General features: G+C 43.4%; 1 protein-coding gene across 1 annotated transcript; it reads left to right on the top strand.

Moving 5' to 3' along the window:
* Positions 1-280: 280 nt before the first annotated feature.
* LOC101463795 (putative nuclear hormone receptor HR38) lies at positions 281-6,228 on the top strand. The gene is made up of 7 exons (XM_004545039.5): positions 281-447; positions 1,825-2,666; positions 3,310-3,439; positions 3,681-3,844; positions 3,981-4,183; positions 4,296-4,474; positions 4,569-6,228. Exons 2-7 carry the CDS (start codon positions 1,827-1,829, stop codon positions 4,829-4,831), a joined length of 1,779 nt encoding a protein of 592 aa, XP_004545096.1. The 5' UTR covers positions 281-447; positions 1,825-1,826; the 3' UTR covers positions 4,832-6,228.
* The last annotated feature ends 10,685 nt before the right edge of the window (positions 6,229-16,913 follow it).

Genomic DNA, 16,913 nt, shown 5'->3' with positions numbered 1-16,913 from the left:
AGCCAAAAAACGTCTGCGCCTCCAAATTGCGGTTATTTTTAGAATTTTTCATCCAGTAATAGCCCCACGTGAACGCCGCTTTCGTTGCGGTGTATTTTTAGCAGGTACGCTCCCTCGGATCTTGCGTCAATGGAATCCCGTGCGTGCGTCACACGGAAGAACGTCTGCGTCGAGCCCAGAGCTGATTGGCTGCCGACCCGGAACGTTCCACCGCCCCAAAACCATGTTTGGGCACAGGCACGCCTTTTTGTCGATGCAGCCCAAAATAAAACAAGAGTGTAGCGGAGTGGAGCCCGTCTGCCTCGGTCTGACCCGGAGTGTGTTGTGTGTGAATGTGCCTGAATGAGTGTGTGTGCTGACAGAAGCTAACCGAGGTGACATTTATCTTTTTTTCTCTAATTTGGAATAAATGAAAAACGTCAAATTCGGGATATTTGCATAAACCAGGTGAGTAAAAAGTGGACTTTTAGTGAGTTGTTATTGTTTTTTATTTATTACTGCTGCTGTTAGATGCGCATGTTTGCATCTTTACTTCTAAATAAGTATCTCTGTCATAGCTTAAGCTCATAAGGCAAAATGGTTATCAGTAGCTTGAGGTTTGCATCAGTTTACTTACTAATATAAAAACTAATTTTTTAATGGTGTCATATTTGCTCTAGTTCAACTACCTGCCGGAGGTCATGATTTTAAGTGTCCACTTGATTTGGCTAGACCCTCGCTGGTATAAAAGAAGGGATATGAGTGTTATATTTAGCCATAATAAACTTAAACAGTGCAGACTGATATTTTTCTAATTCTTATAATATGATGAAGTGAATTATGGGAGTGTATTTTGATATTAACGTGGACATTTTACGGTATCTGCAAGTACTAATATGACTGCTGTGATTCTACTATTTCCATTTGTTCAAATTATGTCCTCTGTTGTCAGTATGTGCTTGTGTTAATGGCCTTCATGCTCTATAACACTGTTGGGAAATGAGAAGATTCATAAAATTGTTTGCATTTACATGCTGAAAACTATTTGGGCCCTTCGGCAGTTTTGTTTCCACACGATTCAAATATAGCTGTGCAAATTTAAGTTCAACTTTCAAAGAACATGCTTCAGCTTCTGTATTGAGAAAAAAAATAAAAAGCTATAAAATGAAGAAGTAAGGACACTTGTAGATACACGCCCATCCACCCATGCACATAAACAGACTTTGCCACTATTCCCATTTCAGCTGGCAGTCAGCCCACCCCGACATACAATCTGCAACACACCCCAGTACAGGTGTTGTGAAAGAGGGGTTGCCCTCTACTGAAGGAGGTTTTTAGAGCGTTAACAGCCAGTAACACAATATCTGACAATACCTGACTGCTCCGCTGGACCACCCTCTGCATTTTTTTCAAGGGGACGAATAGGCCCCTTGATAAAGTTAGAGGCATGTTGGGGAAATGAGATGGACATTTCAGGTGTTAATGTTGCCCTCTGTTTAGATTGTTATAGAGGAAGCATTAAGAAATGCTGACCATTATATATCCAGTAGCAATATCTAGTTTCTAACACATGTTTAAAGAGTCAGCTCATTACTGGGGCCATTTGTCTCGAGTGATTTAACTCACTTGGTTTTATTTCGAAAAATGATCACAAAGTCATATTTACTGCACTAATTTGAGATGGGAATATCTGACTTAGACTGTGTTGCTTTAAATCTACCTCACAAAGATGCAGTGTTCAGATAGAGAATTTAATAAAGTCGTGTTTGTTACCCAGAAATGAATCAGTATTTATCTTTAAGGATTTATTTTAGTTGTTTTAAATGTTGGTTTTCTCTTTCCTAGCAATGCCCTGTGTACAAACCCAGTATGCATCCCTGCCCCATGACAACTACTTCAGCTCTGAGTTCTTGAATCCTGACCTCAGTGCCACACTGGTGATGGACTTCAGTGGCCAAAAGGACCAGCTGTCCACATCTTCATTGCCCAGCATCAACACTTTGGTTGGAAATGGCTATGTCGGGGAGTTTGATGCATATTCCTGTAAGATTACCACCTCTCCTCCTGCCTCTACGGTTTCATTCAGCCACACAGGAGTAGCTGAAAGCACCAGCTCTCAGATGCACAGCCAGGCCTTCAAGCTGGATGATCTCCAGGTGTATGGCTGCTACCCAGGATCCTTTGCACTCAACTGCCTTGACGAAACGCTTTCGTCATGCAGCTCTGACTACTATGGCAGCCCAGTCTATGCCACTGCTTCTCCTCCAACACCAAGCTTTCAGACAGAGTCTGCACCTGTCTGGGATTCCCCTTTCAGCCCCTACCCCTCAGCCCCCCTGACCTCTGTGGCTGACAAGGCTGCCATAGCTCAGCAGCTTTCCTTTTTCACCTTCAGCTCTGCACCAGAACAACACTCCCCCATGGGGCAGCAGCACCAGGATGCTCAGCCAAGCCAGGAAGACCACTTCTTCCTGTCTCCTCAGCAGCATGTTTCCCCACTTCACTGCCCCCCAGTTTCTCTGGAGCATAGACTTCTAGAAAGCCCCAAGACAGCGGAGGGTGCCATGATGTCTCCTAAAACGCAAAACCCAGGATCCAACGAGAGTCGCTGTGCAGTTTGTGGTGATAACGCTTCCTGCCAGCACTATGGAGTCCGTACCTGTGAGGGATGCAAAGGTTTTTTCAAGGTAAAAAAAAGAAAAGAAGATATTTAGCAGCTTTAAGATTACAGATTTGTTTGACTGAGTACATGATGCTGCAGTCATCAAGGAGAATAAACCTGCAGTCATAGCTGATATCTCAGTGTGTGTGTCATGTATGCAACAAGTAACAAAAAAACTGCAGTAATTATGCATGTGTGCACATATGTTTCATATATTTAAGATGATTTAGATTCACTGACAAAGTGAGCAAACCACATCCACCAGAGAGCAGTCATGTTATATTTTTTAAACTGTGCAATCACGGCGATAATTCTTCAGAAATATATTTATAAAGTGAGTTTGTGTGTGCTAACGTAAGACACAAGTGCACAGCTTCAGTATTGGCAAATAATAAAATTATTACATTGTTTTAAAAATATTTTTAGCACTTATACTGAGCAGTAATGTACCAGTTATCACTGTATCTTTGTTTAAGAGAGGCTCACAGTTGATTGAGCAGAAATCCATCAATCTGTTTTCTTAACCACTCATCCAAGTCAGGGTTGCTGGTGATCAGAAATTGATGCTATAAACAAAAATAAGACTTGTGCATTTCAGTCACTTGCAGTCGTATATGTTTGCCACATTATGATTCCATATTAATGTGTTTTCTTTGTGTGTTTGACAGCGAACTGTCCAGAAAAATGCAAAGTATGTGTGCCTTGCCAATAAAGACTGTCCAGTAGACAAGAGGAGGAGAAACCGATGCCAGTTCTGTCGTTTCCAGAAATGTCTTGCAGTGGGAATGGTCAAAGAAGGTAATGCAATGTGATACTCTTTCAAAGCTCGCAGTGGCTAATGCATGACAGCCACAAATCGGGGTTCGTAATGACAGTTTTGCAGCAGCAAAGCCAGGAAGCTCAGAGACATATGTAACCAGAGCTTTACATTGACAGTTGAAGAAAAAGGGAAACGTCAGCTGATACAGCTTTTGTTTTTCAAATGCCGAAAGAGTCATGTAGGAGTCATAAACATGTTCCTCGCCTTGTCCTCTTTTAGTTGTTCGTACGGACAGCCTTAAAGGTCGCAGAGGTCGCCTGCCCTCCAAGCCCAAGATCCCAGTTGAGGCTTCATCCACGACCCCCAGTGTCAACATCATAGCTTCGCTTGTCAGGGCTCATCTAGACTCAAGCCCAACCATCGGAAAGCTTGACTATTCCAAGGTAACTCAAAACTTGTAGCTAACCCATGTCTTCTTCATCTGAATTTACACTGGTGACAATGTAGAGTCAAACCAACAGCACTAAATAGCCCTCTGAAAATCTCTTTAGCTAACTAACCCTTTTTTCCCCTCCTCAGTACCAGGAGACAGCAGACAGCTCGAAAGAGAAGGAGGATGCTGGTGATATCCAGCAGTTCTATGATTTACTGACTGGTTCCTTGGATGTGATAAGGAAATGGGCTCAAGCCATCCCAGGATTCACGGACTTCTGCACAGAAGACCAGGAGCTGCTCCTCGAATCTGCTTTTGTTGAACTCTTTATCCTCCGCCTGGCTTACAGGTCAGTGTTCTTTCTTCTGCTGTTAAAAAAAAAGTGTGGTTCACTAATATTTTGCTACATTCCTTCACGTTGGTCAATGCTCTCACTGACGTAATGGTTTAAAATAATTCAGGTCAGATCCAGAAAAGAATGAGCTGATCTTCTGCGATGGCGTGGTGCTCCACCGACTACAGTGCGCTCGCAGTTTCGGTGACTGGATCGACTCCATAATGGATTTCTCGCACAGCCTTCGCCGCTTGAACTTAGACGTCTACTTGTTTTCCTGCCTCGCAGCCCTCGTCATCATCACCGGTAAAGAAGCTTTGTCTGCTTTTAGTGAATTTCATCGCATTTCAAGGTTGTCGTTATATTTGGGGTTTCTCATGGAAACTTCTTTTGCCCTTAGATCGTCACGGCCTCAAAGAGCCCAAGCGGGTCGAGGACTTTCAAAGTCACCTCATCGCTTGTCTAAGGGAACACGTGAGTGGAAATGGATCAGAACTGAGCCGGACGCAACCCAACTATCAGTCTCGCCTTCTGGGCAAACTGCCTGAACTGAGGACTCTGTGCACACAAGGCCTGCAGCGCATCTTCTACCTGAAACTGGAGGACCTGGTGCCTCCTCCTCCGATAGTGGAGAAAATCTTTATGGATACGCTGCCGTTTTAAAATGAACAAAAGAGTTCAAAAGCATCAAACGTGAGGTTTTTCACTCCACTCTACTAAACCTCCTTCTAGCATACGGAGGTGTGCTAGCATAGTTAAAGAGACCATTATTTTTTTTATCTTTAAGTGCTATTAAATATAGTACCTGTGTGAATGCTGTAAAAGATTGATATTTCATGACACTGTTTATATATATTTCGTGTGCATTGGTAAAGGTGACTTTTTTGCAGTGCTATTTGTGAATCCTGTCCTGCTATGCAGCCTATAACACATGGATATCATGGTAGATGCCATGCAGTGTTAAATACTCAGAAACACACTAATTTTTTTAAAGCATGTTTTCAGAATTGCTTGATTGGCCCACTCAGAGGCCGAGATTGGAGATGACAGGCAGCTGTGAAAGAGTCCCACTTTTCCACAATAAAATACTTACTTATATCTTTCTATGGAAACTATAGCCGCAGTACTAAACATGCTCATGTGGAAGGTCTTGGACCAAAGTTTACCAAAGTTTTTATTTTGATACTACCAGTTAAAAACCTAATTGCCTTAAGCTGAAGAAAAAAATCTGCCATATCACTTCGCCTGTCACTTTTCAGCACCTTTTAAAGGCTGATTCAGGCGGCTCTCCTGTTAAACTGCATACACCTGTGACGACAGGCTTCTCGGGCTTTATGTAAGAATGAAAATTGACTTGCTAAGTGAAAATACAAAGTGCCTTTTCATAAAACCTCACTCCATCAACCACACTAAGTGAACCTTTATTCCAAACATCACATATAGCAAAGCCCTTTTATCACAGGCATGAGTCACTCTCAGAATTCAAGTGTTAGTGTTGCTAGTGTTAATGCAGTATGTCAAAGAGTGTCCAGTACGTCACACTGTTTAAACTGGAAGGTCATTAAGTTGTGACAGGCTGTTTAAGACATGTAAAATTAAATTGTTCTGTTACAGAGGCACTGAACGTTAGAACCACGGTGGCGCCGTCCAGATCGAGTCTTGTATGATTTGTATAAATTAATGCCAGAAAATTCAAATTCGCAGGCAGACATATTTCTTGTCTTAGGCATCAGATACATTACATGTTGTGGACCTCAATTCTGTGACTGTAAATCTCTCCACCTGTCTTCCATATTTTTCAGAATTGTGCAGTTTTGTTTTGGTTGTTTTTTTATATACATGTTGGATTTATATTTTGATTTCAAAATGACCGAAAGAAAATTCTTAAGGAATCACGGTGAAACGTGATGACGTGAGCAGCTACGAGCACTTGAGTGTTCAAATGGTATGAAAAGTACTTCTTCTGTATGAGTTTGTGTGCGTGCAAAATAATGCCAGGCCTTTTGTAAAATGGTGCAAAAAAAAAAAAAATTAAAAGGCAGCGAATACTTGATATTGAATCTTTTGGAAATCACCTTGAATTGACTTTGTTTAAATGTTAGGAAATAGGTAACTGCACAGATTAGAGTTTCTACAATTATCTAAAAAATGGTTGAAAGATAATTTAGCAGTTTTCACGTTCACCTAAAAAGCAATACATCTGCCGTTTATTCCACGAGAAGCAAATGGGATTGTGTTAAGAAGAGCATGTGATGTTAAAATTTGCCACATCAAAAGTGTGGAGCTACTGTGCTGTGGTGACTTCTTGTGAATAAGGGAGCAGCCAAAAGTAACTTTTAAGCCTAAAGACAGCCCAGGAATAAACAGTTATACTTATTGAAAAGGCTTAAAAATGACCACAAAAATAATTAGGAAGGTAGTTTCTAACAGTTCTTAGCTATTTTTTAAATGATGGGTTTGTTTGTGTCACATGGACTATCAGGATATTGACAGTCAATTATAATTAATTAATAATTGTGGGTTCCTTTCTTTATTCCTCATCATATGCTAAAGTAAGATGAACGAGTAAGAGCTCTATGCTGTGGTGGGTTACACATTTACTTAACAGCAAAAGGTCCCCGGTTTGATCCTGGCAGGAGACATGAATCTCTTAGTGGCTCCATCAGGAAAGGTATCCGGTGTAAAAATCTGCCAAGTCAAATATGCAGAGCTACCTACACTGATGATCCCATGTGACTAAGGGAGCAGCCAAAAATGGCTTTTAGGTTACACTAAGATTGCTAGCATGGTTGAGATCTCTTTCCTTCAATGTACATTGAAAATTTCCACCTTAAAATAGCAACCAAAAGTCATGCAGTAGCTGTGAAACCATAAGCATTGAGGCCCATTAAAGAGACACTTGAGAAAGAGAGGCCCGAACGAGATTTAAAAAATGTAAGCAAAATGCTTTCCTCCCTCACTGAAATGGAAATTAGAACAAATAACAGGGTTATGACTCAAAGGTTCAAAACCTCAAATTTGATGCAGTAAAATTAAGAATTACACATTAGTTCTTGTTGTACCAGTACGTGGCGGCCTCCTCGCTGACTCTGCCAGGTTGCCCTTGTTGCATTTTTAGAACAGCACGGCGGGGACCTCCAGGACTGAATGCTAGCATGCCAACACTGTTGATAAGTTAGCAAGCTGCTGTTAGCATTAACTTCAAAGCATAAGTGTGTCTAAATCGAGCCTCTCAGAGCTGTGTATTTAAAAAAAGTATGACAGACATTTAAGTAGATTCAATGTTGTTGTGCTATAAGAACAAAACTGTCTAGTTGGTGGTTTCAGTGCAAGAAACAGCGCTTAGACTTTATTTAAGGCACTGTCCACTGTGCTGCTGCTTGCTACATATTAATGATGTGATGAAAAGTGACTAAACAAAGTCCTTTTCACCAAGTCTATGTTGTTTTGTCATACATGGTGTTAATGTTGGCAGCACCCTTGATGGGAGGAAGACGACACCGCGGCGCTCTCAGCCACAGCGATCTGTAGCCGCAGCTGCATTCAGCCAGTCGACACCTGATCCTACTGTACACCACGTACTGGTCAGCTGGATTTTGGTGTTGGCAGACACAGTGGAAAAAAAGTGACAAGGGAAGAAAAGAGGAGGGGGCAAGAAGTGTTCATTATGTTACAAAATGGCAAACGTGCTGCCCAAGTCAGGCGTAATGAGAGCAGCAGGCGATTCGTTTCATAAGGAGAACTCAGACAAACGCGGCGGCTCTGAGAGTTCCTTTAACTGTTACGAAAAGTATAATCCTTTTATCTGACTTGATAATCTGTTTTGACTTTCAGTGTTTCTTTTCAGTTTGACTGGTCACATGTCCATGTTGACTCAGGCATGCTGTCCCTTCAGATTACTCTAACCCATGTTGAAAAGATATCCTCCTGTGAATATATCTCAGTGTTTCTTGACACCACCTTTTTCCAAAAGTGGAAAGCTACCCTTTGGAGATGCTATTTGCTCCTTAACTTTTGACCTGACAGACTAAACGCCGCCTTCAGCCTCTGCCTTCTGCCCCTCACACACCCTTGTCATGGTGATTTGCTATATGGGTGCCAAACTCCAAAAACCTTCTTCACTTTTGCTTCTGCATCTTCTGCAGACGAAAGGCCTTTTTCTTGATACGTGACATGCGTTATTGTCCAGAATGGTCTTGCATAAGCTTTTTTCATGGCAATTTAATTTTGAGTATATCCATTCAATAACCTGATAGTTACTTTGCAGACATATAACTACTGTATAGCTGTGGCCACATGCTGAAGTTTTCTTTAGATAAATTTGGCCCGTGGCTTATTGTCAGTGGCACAAAGAACTACATTTTGCCATACTACCTTCTGTTTCATACTATGACTAATTTTGCATAATAAAGAAATCAGGTATAGTCTGCTATTTATAATACTTGCCATCTTAGCTCATTATACCATTGCCAATTAGCAAAGTTAGGAAAGACTTAGTTTAAAAGATTTTGGACAGATTAAATTTTTTACTTAAAAATGGAGAGTTAATTTGTATCTATTTTTTTCAGTAGCCATCGTCTCCATATAAGTAATGCACAAAGGCACTGGGAAGTCTCCTGCTGTTCTGGACTTTAGCTTTTGAAAGCTCAACATTAAAGCTTAGGCTGCTGCCAAATACATTTTTGGAGTCAGAAAGGACCGTGTTTAGTCGAGAGAGTAAAGTCTTTCAGTCTTTAAAGAGTCTTTCAGTTTGCTTGGCCACATAACATAAATTTTGTCATCAGATGGTGAGGAAGAGGCTATGTGTGGACACCGTGTGCCTATAAGTCTGTGGAAACTTTAAATTACAATGGACCAACTGTATGTGCAGCATTCAGGTGGATTTCAAATGAGTTTAACAGAGATGACAACTCGTCACTCGACAACCGGCTGCGTACAGCGGAGATGGGGGAGGGTCTGTGCTGGCGGACGTTGGTTACTGGCCTGGTAGCCTGGCTGCCCCTGGGAGGGTCCGGGACGGGCGTGGAGGCTTGGGGGTCTGGGGGTGCTCCGCCCCCCGGTCTGGGGTGCTGGCCGGGCCTTGGGGGCTTGGGTCCTGGCTGTTGTGTTGCCAGAGCAGTGGGCGGGTGGGTGCAGGGGGGCTCAGCCCCAGTGCAGGGGACCTCTGGTGCATCGGCCCTACTAGGGGCTCTCTAACTGGTGGGGAGGTTGTTATATCTTTGCAGGTGGTCTCCTCACTACAGGAGCTCACTCTGCAGGTGGGGGGAGAGATATAGGAGAGGTGGAGAATGAACTCAACCTGGGTGTCTATTGTCTTGTGTAGTTTGGGAGATGATTGGATGATGGGGTGGGCGCAGTTTTCTCTGGGGTGGAGTCGGGTGGGCTGCCCCGGACTCTGTGGGGCTGGGCGGTGCTGCTGCTGCGGGCCCCGGTCCGGATGGGCCTGGGCCCCCTTGCCCTGGTGGGTTCCAGAGTGTGGGGGTGCCTACTGGGGTCAGCGGGGGAGCTGGCCCCAGGGAGGGGCCGCTTGCCCCTCCCTTTCTTCCCTCCCCATCCTCAGCTGCCTCCCTATTCCCGCTCTACCACACCCACCCACACACGCAGGGCTTGGGGTGCAGGTATGTCACCAGGGTGCAGGGGAGGCACTCCCCCTCTGTCCCCTTCTGGCCGCCTGTGCCCCAATTTTATTCTGCAACCTAGACATCCACATTACTCACACTCTCACATAACACATACATATAGGGCCTTGGGGGTGGGCACGTTTTACAGCATCCAGAGGATGATCGGTGTACTCCAACCCACCTCTGGCGCTGGTGCCCTACCCTCAACTTTAAATGCATTTAGACACTAAGGGTTTTCGGGAAGAGCCGTGCTGCTCTTTGAGAGGAAGCTAGTACCATGCTCTCCTGAGTTTTAAATGCACTTTAGAACAGCACATAGCAACACTACATATGAGCGGGTGTAGGGAGGTTTGAGGTCTTCACTCACCCCGGTTCTGTTAGCCGTCAGGGCTGGGGGGCTGGGAGGAGGTGCTGGCCATCAGATTGGGGTCTGGGATGCGGGGCCTCCCTGCTACTGCAGATAAGGAGGGTCTAGGTGGGGGTACCTGGACCTGTTGATATAGAGTATGTTTGGGGAGTGCGACTGTCTGTGCAGTGTCTATTTGTGTCTGTCTACACGTTGGGTGAGTGCCGAGTATTTGGTTGTGCATATGGGGTGGGAATGCACGTCTGTGTCTGTGTGCGCCTGTTCGTCTGTGTCTATATGTCAGGTTGGGTCTTAGACTCAACCTCTCTGGGTACATCTCAGGCCCTCTAAAGTACGGAGGCCTATCTCCCCTCACCACACTCCCTGCCGGTGGCTGATGCCCTCAGACGTTGGTGTGTTGGTGGTCCTTGTCGTCTGGGGCTGGGCGCTCATGTATGTACCGGCTCACTCCTGGTGGCCAATTGGCGGGGCCGGGCGCCTGTGGCCCGGCTGGGCTCCTTCCAGGGGGTGGGATGCCCTCAGGCCTCTGGCCTCTGGGCCTTAAGCTCGGTCCTCTCTGGCACAGCTGGCTGCCGGCAGAGCCCGCGGGCACGCCACTGCAACCCCCTCTGGCCTCTGCTCCGTAGCTGCGGGGTGACCTCTCCTTTGGGGCTCTACTCAGCTCTTCCCAGGAGGGTGGCACAGTTCCCCCCCCTTTGGTGGTCCTCCTCGGGTCCTTGTACTCTGGGACCTCTGGATATCTGGGGCCTGGATCTCCTCCATACCTGCCTCATACCCTGGTGGACGGGGCTATGGCTCCCCACACTCCCTAGCAGATCGTTACATGGAGAAACCTTTGGAATACAAGCATGCTGATCCACACAGGTATGCACACAGGTGTACACACGGGTGTTCACAGACGCGGACTACAGCTTTCTTGGCTGCTGCCTCAAAGCACATTGTGCGCTGTCTATCTTGCGTGCGGCACAATATCGTTTATTATTTAGTATCTACTGTTATCCACTGCTAGCTTTATTGTGATGGTGCTGTTTTTTTTTTATTATTATGTTGCTCTTTGTTGTTTGCTTTCTCTTCTGTTTTTTTTCTCCATACAGGTGATCCAGGTGTTTTGTTTGTTTTTCTTTCTTTTTTTTTCTTTCTTCCCCCCCTTCTCACCGTCTCTTCTCCCCTTTGGTTTTCTTTCTCTCCCTCTCTTTCTTTCATTCTTTCTCCCTGTCCATCCCCCAGTCATGTCTGTCCCGTTTGTAGCAACTGAAAATAAAATAAATTCATAATTATAATAAAGATCAATCAAATGGACCAATATGGCAAGGCCATGATGATCCACTTGGTAAAATAAATCTGCTTGGCAGCTTTCTTGGCCTTAAGACAACAATTCTGATGGCTAAAGATCCAAACGGGACACAAAAAAAAAAAGAAAAGAAAAAAAAAAGAAAAAGAAATGACAACTCGTCCTTGGTGTCTACGGCTGTCCTTGTCCATATCAGACTATAACCACTGGTTTATTTATAAGCTAATTGCACCCCCCCCCCCCCCCCCCCCCCCCCCCCCCCCAATCAGAAATCCATATCCACTCACTGGCAGCTTTGTTATAAATTGCTAGTTTCTGCTTGCCGTCAGAACTGCCTTAATCCTTTGTGACACAGATTCAACAAAGTGCTGAAAACATTCACTAAGACTAAGCTCTGATGATTTTGGTCATGTTCAAGAAGCCACTTTGAGATTATTTGAGTCTGTGACATGGTGTGTTATGCTGCTGGAAGCAGCCATCAATAGATCGGTACACTGTGGTCATAACGGGGTGGACATGGTTGGCAACAATTCTCAAGTAAGCTGTCGTGCTTAAACAATGCTCAGTCAGTATTAAGTGGCTGGAAGTATGTGAAGAACATTTCCCCCAGACCATTACACCACAAGCAACCTGAACGTTTGATACAAGGCAGGATGGATCTATGCTTTTATGCTTTTTACAACAAACTCTGACCTATCTGAATGTTGCAGCAGAATACAAGGTTCGTCAGATGAATCGTCCAACAACCATGCTGCGTTCAAAGTCACTTAAATCACCTTTCTTCCCCATTCTGATGCTCGGTTTGCCTTTTAGCAGGTAGTGTAGACCATATCTATACACCTAAAGGCACTGAGTTGCTGCCATATGATTGGCAATTAGATCTTTCCATAAACAAGCAGTTGAACAGGTGTACCTAAGGACATGGATCGATACTTGAGCAGTGTTTAGTTTAGTTTATTGTTCTTAGTGACTTACTCTCATGCTGTTTATACAAAATTAGATGTTACTATTCAACTGGTCGTCTGCACTGCTTCAAGGTTTGCTGTTACTCAAACTCAAAGCTGCCTAGCCATTCTCCTCTGACCTCAAGAAGGTGTTTTCACCCCGAGAACTGCCGCTCACTGTCTGTTTTTGGACGATTTTCTGTAAATCGTACAGATGATTGTGTGGGAAAATCCCAGCAGATCAGCAGTTTCTGAAATACTCAGACCAGCCTGTCTGGCACCTATGAGCATTAAAACATGTTTCTTCCTCATTCTGATGCTTCATCAGGTTTTTGACCATGTCTACATGCCTAAATACACTGAGTTGCTGCCATACTAAATAAATTCTAGAATTTCTCTCACCAAAAAGAAATCATAACACAAGCATATTTAATGATCTATATTAGAGGAAACCATATTATTTGTCAGATAAACCATTGAAAAAGCTCCAAAAAGCTTGAATTACTCCTGGAACTGCTGGAAGAAAAAGTCAACGAATGAATCAAATAAAAACAGGAATTAACTTGCATTCTCTTTTTTTAATGTCATTATAAAATCCAGCAGTAACATGACTTGGTTGCATTGCTGTCATAGAGATGTTTGAGAGAGTGAGTGTGTGAGAGAGGGAGACAGCGGCCGGCTGCTAGAGATGATATTGTTCCAGCGGGAGGAAAGCTAATACGTCTGTTTGTGAGGATGCTGCACCTGTCGTTTATTGATGGACTGAGCTGTAAATAACTTTCTATTCAGTGCTCCACGGGGGCCCCTGTGTGCTTCCTTCGGCGTTCTTCCTTTTATTCTATACCTGTTCATGTACACACGCCTACACACAGGTGCACGCGTCACTCGCCACATTTCTGCACATTTTCTAAAGAGTCTCAGAACGGAGCAGAATCTCTTAGTCTTACCTCCGATAGTGACAAAAATAAACACTCCAAGCGAAGATATACATACATGTATATTGTTAAACAGTATCAGGTTGTGTGTGGGTGTGCTGCTGAGTGTGGAAAAGCCTCTCTGGGTGTATTTTTAGCAGACCATTGTTGAGCCCATAGAGACCTCTGTAATTGGATCTGGTCTCCCTCACTAAGAGTGTCCAGTGATAAATGTGGTGGCAGACGTCATTGCTCATGCCATCTCTGTGATAACTGTATGCTCCACATCACCGCTCTAAAGCTCTTAGTCGCGGCTGGATTAAAATCGTAACTGATTGGTGAGCCGGCTGAATTATCATTCTGAAGCATGTGAAAAGAAGAGACGGTGGAAACCTTCTTCCTCTGTGTATTTGTTGCTGTGTCCTTGGGTATTAACTTTGCTGGGTGGCAACTTAATAAAGGTGAAAGACTGATGAGATCCTTGATGGACTTAATATAATAAACTGAAACTAATGTGCTCAATTTTTTTGTTACTATAAAGGAAACTGAAAGCAACACAGAATCATCTTGGTAAAGGTTTAAATGGCCTTTCTGCCTAATCATGAAAGGACAGATTTAGTTTGAATTATTGTTAAATAAAAGAGTTTAAAGGGTAGATGTCTTTCTTTTATGATGGTTGCTGATGATTTGCAATGAGATTTAAGAAAAACTGACTCCATCAGCACCAGCAGAAGCTCTTCAATTACTGCACTGCAGTGCCAAAAAGGGGACTGTGATGAAAAACAGGCTGTCAAAAAAAATGTTGTTCTTTCTCACAAAAAGAAGCTTTATGAGAATACGTCAGACTTACTGTACTGTTGGAGACAAATCAATGAATATAAGCACATTACTACTACATTTAAAATAGAGCTATTTTAAATACTTATGCTAATAAATGACGAATAAGATGTGAATGTTGTGGAGAAACACATTTAGCGAAGAAGTGTGTGCCTTTGTGTGTGTATGCGTGTGTCTATGTTGGAAACTTCTCTCTGCTCAGCCGGAGAATATGAGAATGTTACAATTATAAAACAAGATTGACAGGATGGATAGTGTTGCACTGGCAGATGACAGTTCCTGGCTGCCTGCCTGGAAGTTATTCACAGCAAGACCCCCCCCCCACACACACACACACACACTTCAGAGAGTCCCAACTTGTAGATCAAGTAGTTGTGAAGGAGGAGGAGGTGGTAGAAAATGAAAGGGTGTGGTGTGTGTGTGTCAAGGTCAGAACAAGCACAGTGCAAACCTGAAAACACACACACTCACACAGACAGTTGGGTATACCTGACCAGCATTTAACAACTGCATCAATCAACATTTGGCTGCCTGATGGAAAAGCAGTGCCTAACTGTTAGTCTGTTTTAAAATTATTGATTTATTGGACTGTTTTGAATGCTTTCATATTAACCCTAGAACACTATCGCCGGGTGATTTTCACCCGAGCAAATGTATTTACATAATTTTCAATATGTTGCGTTTGTCTGAGTGTGGTGGGTCTCTGGGTAGCTTCAGCATTGTCTTTGACGTCTTTGAAGGCGTGGGTGTTTCCCTACCCCAAATCCCGCTTTTTCCTACAGGCATGTGTTCGGGTGATAGAGGGTAAAGTAGGTTTTGGGTGGATTTCACCTGGTGATAGTGTTAGTGTATAAAATCAGGTGATCTTGCCGCATTTCAAGGGTGACAACATTCAGGCTCACCATATTTACTGTCCCTCTTCAACTACAGCTGTCACCCTGTTGCAGGTTTAGTGTCTTTGGCATCTCAGCTAGTGAGTAACACAGAGGTAAGGTTTGTTTAACTTGGCAATTATTAGCTGATTAGATTTCTTTTTCTTTTCTTTTTTTTTAATCTAAAAGCTATGTTATGTAGCTAGCTGTGGCATGACCTTAGTGGGAACAATAAAAGCAAACAAAAGGCAGATCCCACAAGTGATGAAAGTTAAAGAAAATCACACGCCAGGCTCCAGTGCATTTCCCTTTACCAAAGAACTAACCTTGGTGTCCTTCCTCCCTGACAAAGCTTCAAAAAAGAAGGTTGTACTGCTCCTGTCATCCATGCATACACAACCAAGCATAGGACCCACTCGTAGGCCCGAAGTGATTGAATTTGACAACAAAACAAAGGGAGGTGTCGATACTTTTGACCAGATGTGCGCTCACTATGGTTGTGGAAGAAAAACCAAGAGATGGCCCCTTTGCGTGTTCTATGGCATGATCAATGCTGATGTGATAAACTCATGGATCATTCACAATGAGAATGCAATGAAAACCAAATGCAGAGGAGGCCTTATATGCAGGCTTTGGCATTGGCACTCATCAAACCATGGGCAGAGCAGAGGCTCCCCTCTTCAAATCTGTCACGTCAACTCAGAGTCCTGATCTGTAGCGTGCTCGACATCCCTACCCCTGGCACTCTTGAAGGTGAGGCACGACCAGTGGCAGCAGAAAGCAGTGGTCCCTTAGTGAGGTGTGCCCCACAGGCTTGGACAGGAAGACGCGATACAGGTGCCATGTCTGCCGTCGACCGGTGTGTCCACGCCATTACTACCCTGTGTGTACTGACTGCATGTAAGGAATAGGTAAGTAAGAGTGGTCCTGGAATTTGCATGTTATCCTTATTTAGTGCAGTGGTTATGAATAACTATCAACAAGTGGTGATTTCCAAGGGAATTCATATGGTAAAAACAAATATTTTAGTCAACTGGTCATTTTTACCCACTCAAAAAATGCCATTTTTTGTTTCTCTCTCCTGCAGCTGTTCGCGTGTCAAGGAGACTGTGCCTTCACCAGGGAAGACTCAAATATCCCAGGAATGGGTGGACCAAAGACCAAGTTTCCAGCATCATTATATTTTTGTTTAGGATTTGTTTTGTTCTCCAACTGCTAATTTTCCAGAAATTTTGGAGCATTTTTTAGGGTCCCCCCATGAAACTTTTTTTTTTCCATTTTGTTAGATATGGCACAGCTGAAAATAAAAGAAAACCCCTCTAATTTGTCATGTGTTGTCATATATTTTATATATTTTGATGACAAGTACTTTTTGTTGGGTATATTATATTGGGTAAAAATCACCCGGCGTTAGTGATGGTGTTACTATTTTTAGCGATAGTGTTCTAGGGTTAATAGCTTCAGAAGTGATGAAGTATCTCATGTGTCCTCAGAAACGCGAAAAGCTGCCAAACATAAATAACATATAGCCCTTCATACAGTGTAAGTGGAGCCTGGACATTCTTCACATTTGCACAGTGTGCTTCTCACTGCCCAGCACTGTCATCTTTTTATTTATTTATTTATTTTGGCCTGAAAACTGCTGCTGGAGTAATTTTCTTTCCTGGATCATTTATTTTTATGCAAACAACAAATTTCCATGACTGGTTAGTGTTCCAGTGAGTACGACGAGCTCTTTTACCATTTTAGTCGTGCAGTGATCGATAGCCATGCATCACTTTTTAACCATCTCAGACACTACACCCAGACTGGAAATGGGGAAAAATAACAGCCTGTATCCAAAAGCATTTCCTTTTTAAAGTGAAATATGAAATCGAGATTTTTGTGGGGAAAGTTAGG

Source organism: Maylandia zebra, linkage group LG5 (assembly GCF_041146795.1).
Source record: "Maylandia zebra isolate NMK-2024a linkage group LG5, Mzebra_GT3a, whole genome shotgun sequence".
NCBI classification, from domain to species: domain Eukaryota; kingdom Metazoa; phylum Chordata; class Actinopteri; order Cichliformes; family Cichlidae; genus Maylandia; species Maylandia zebra.
The sequence above is the reverse complement of the archived record's forward strand: the minus strand, read 5'-3'. Positions and strand labels throughout refer to the sequence as shown.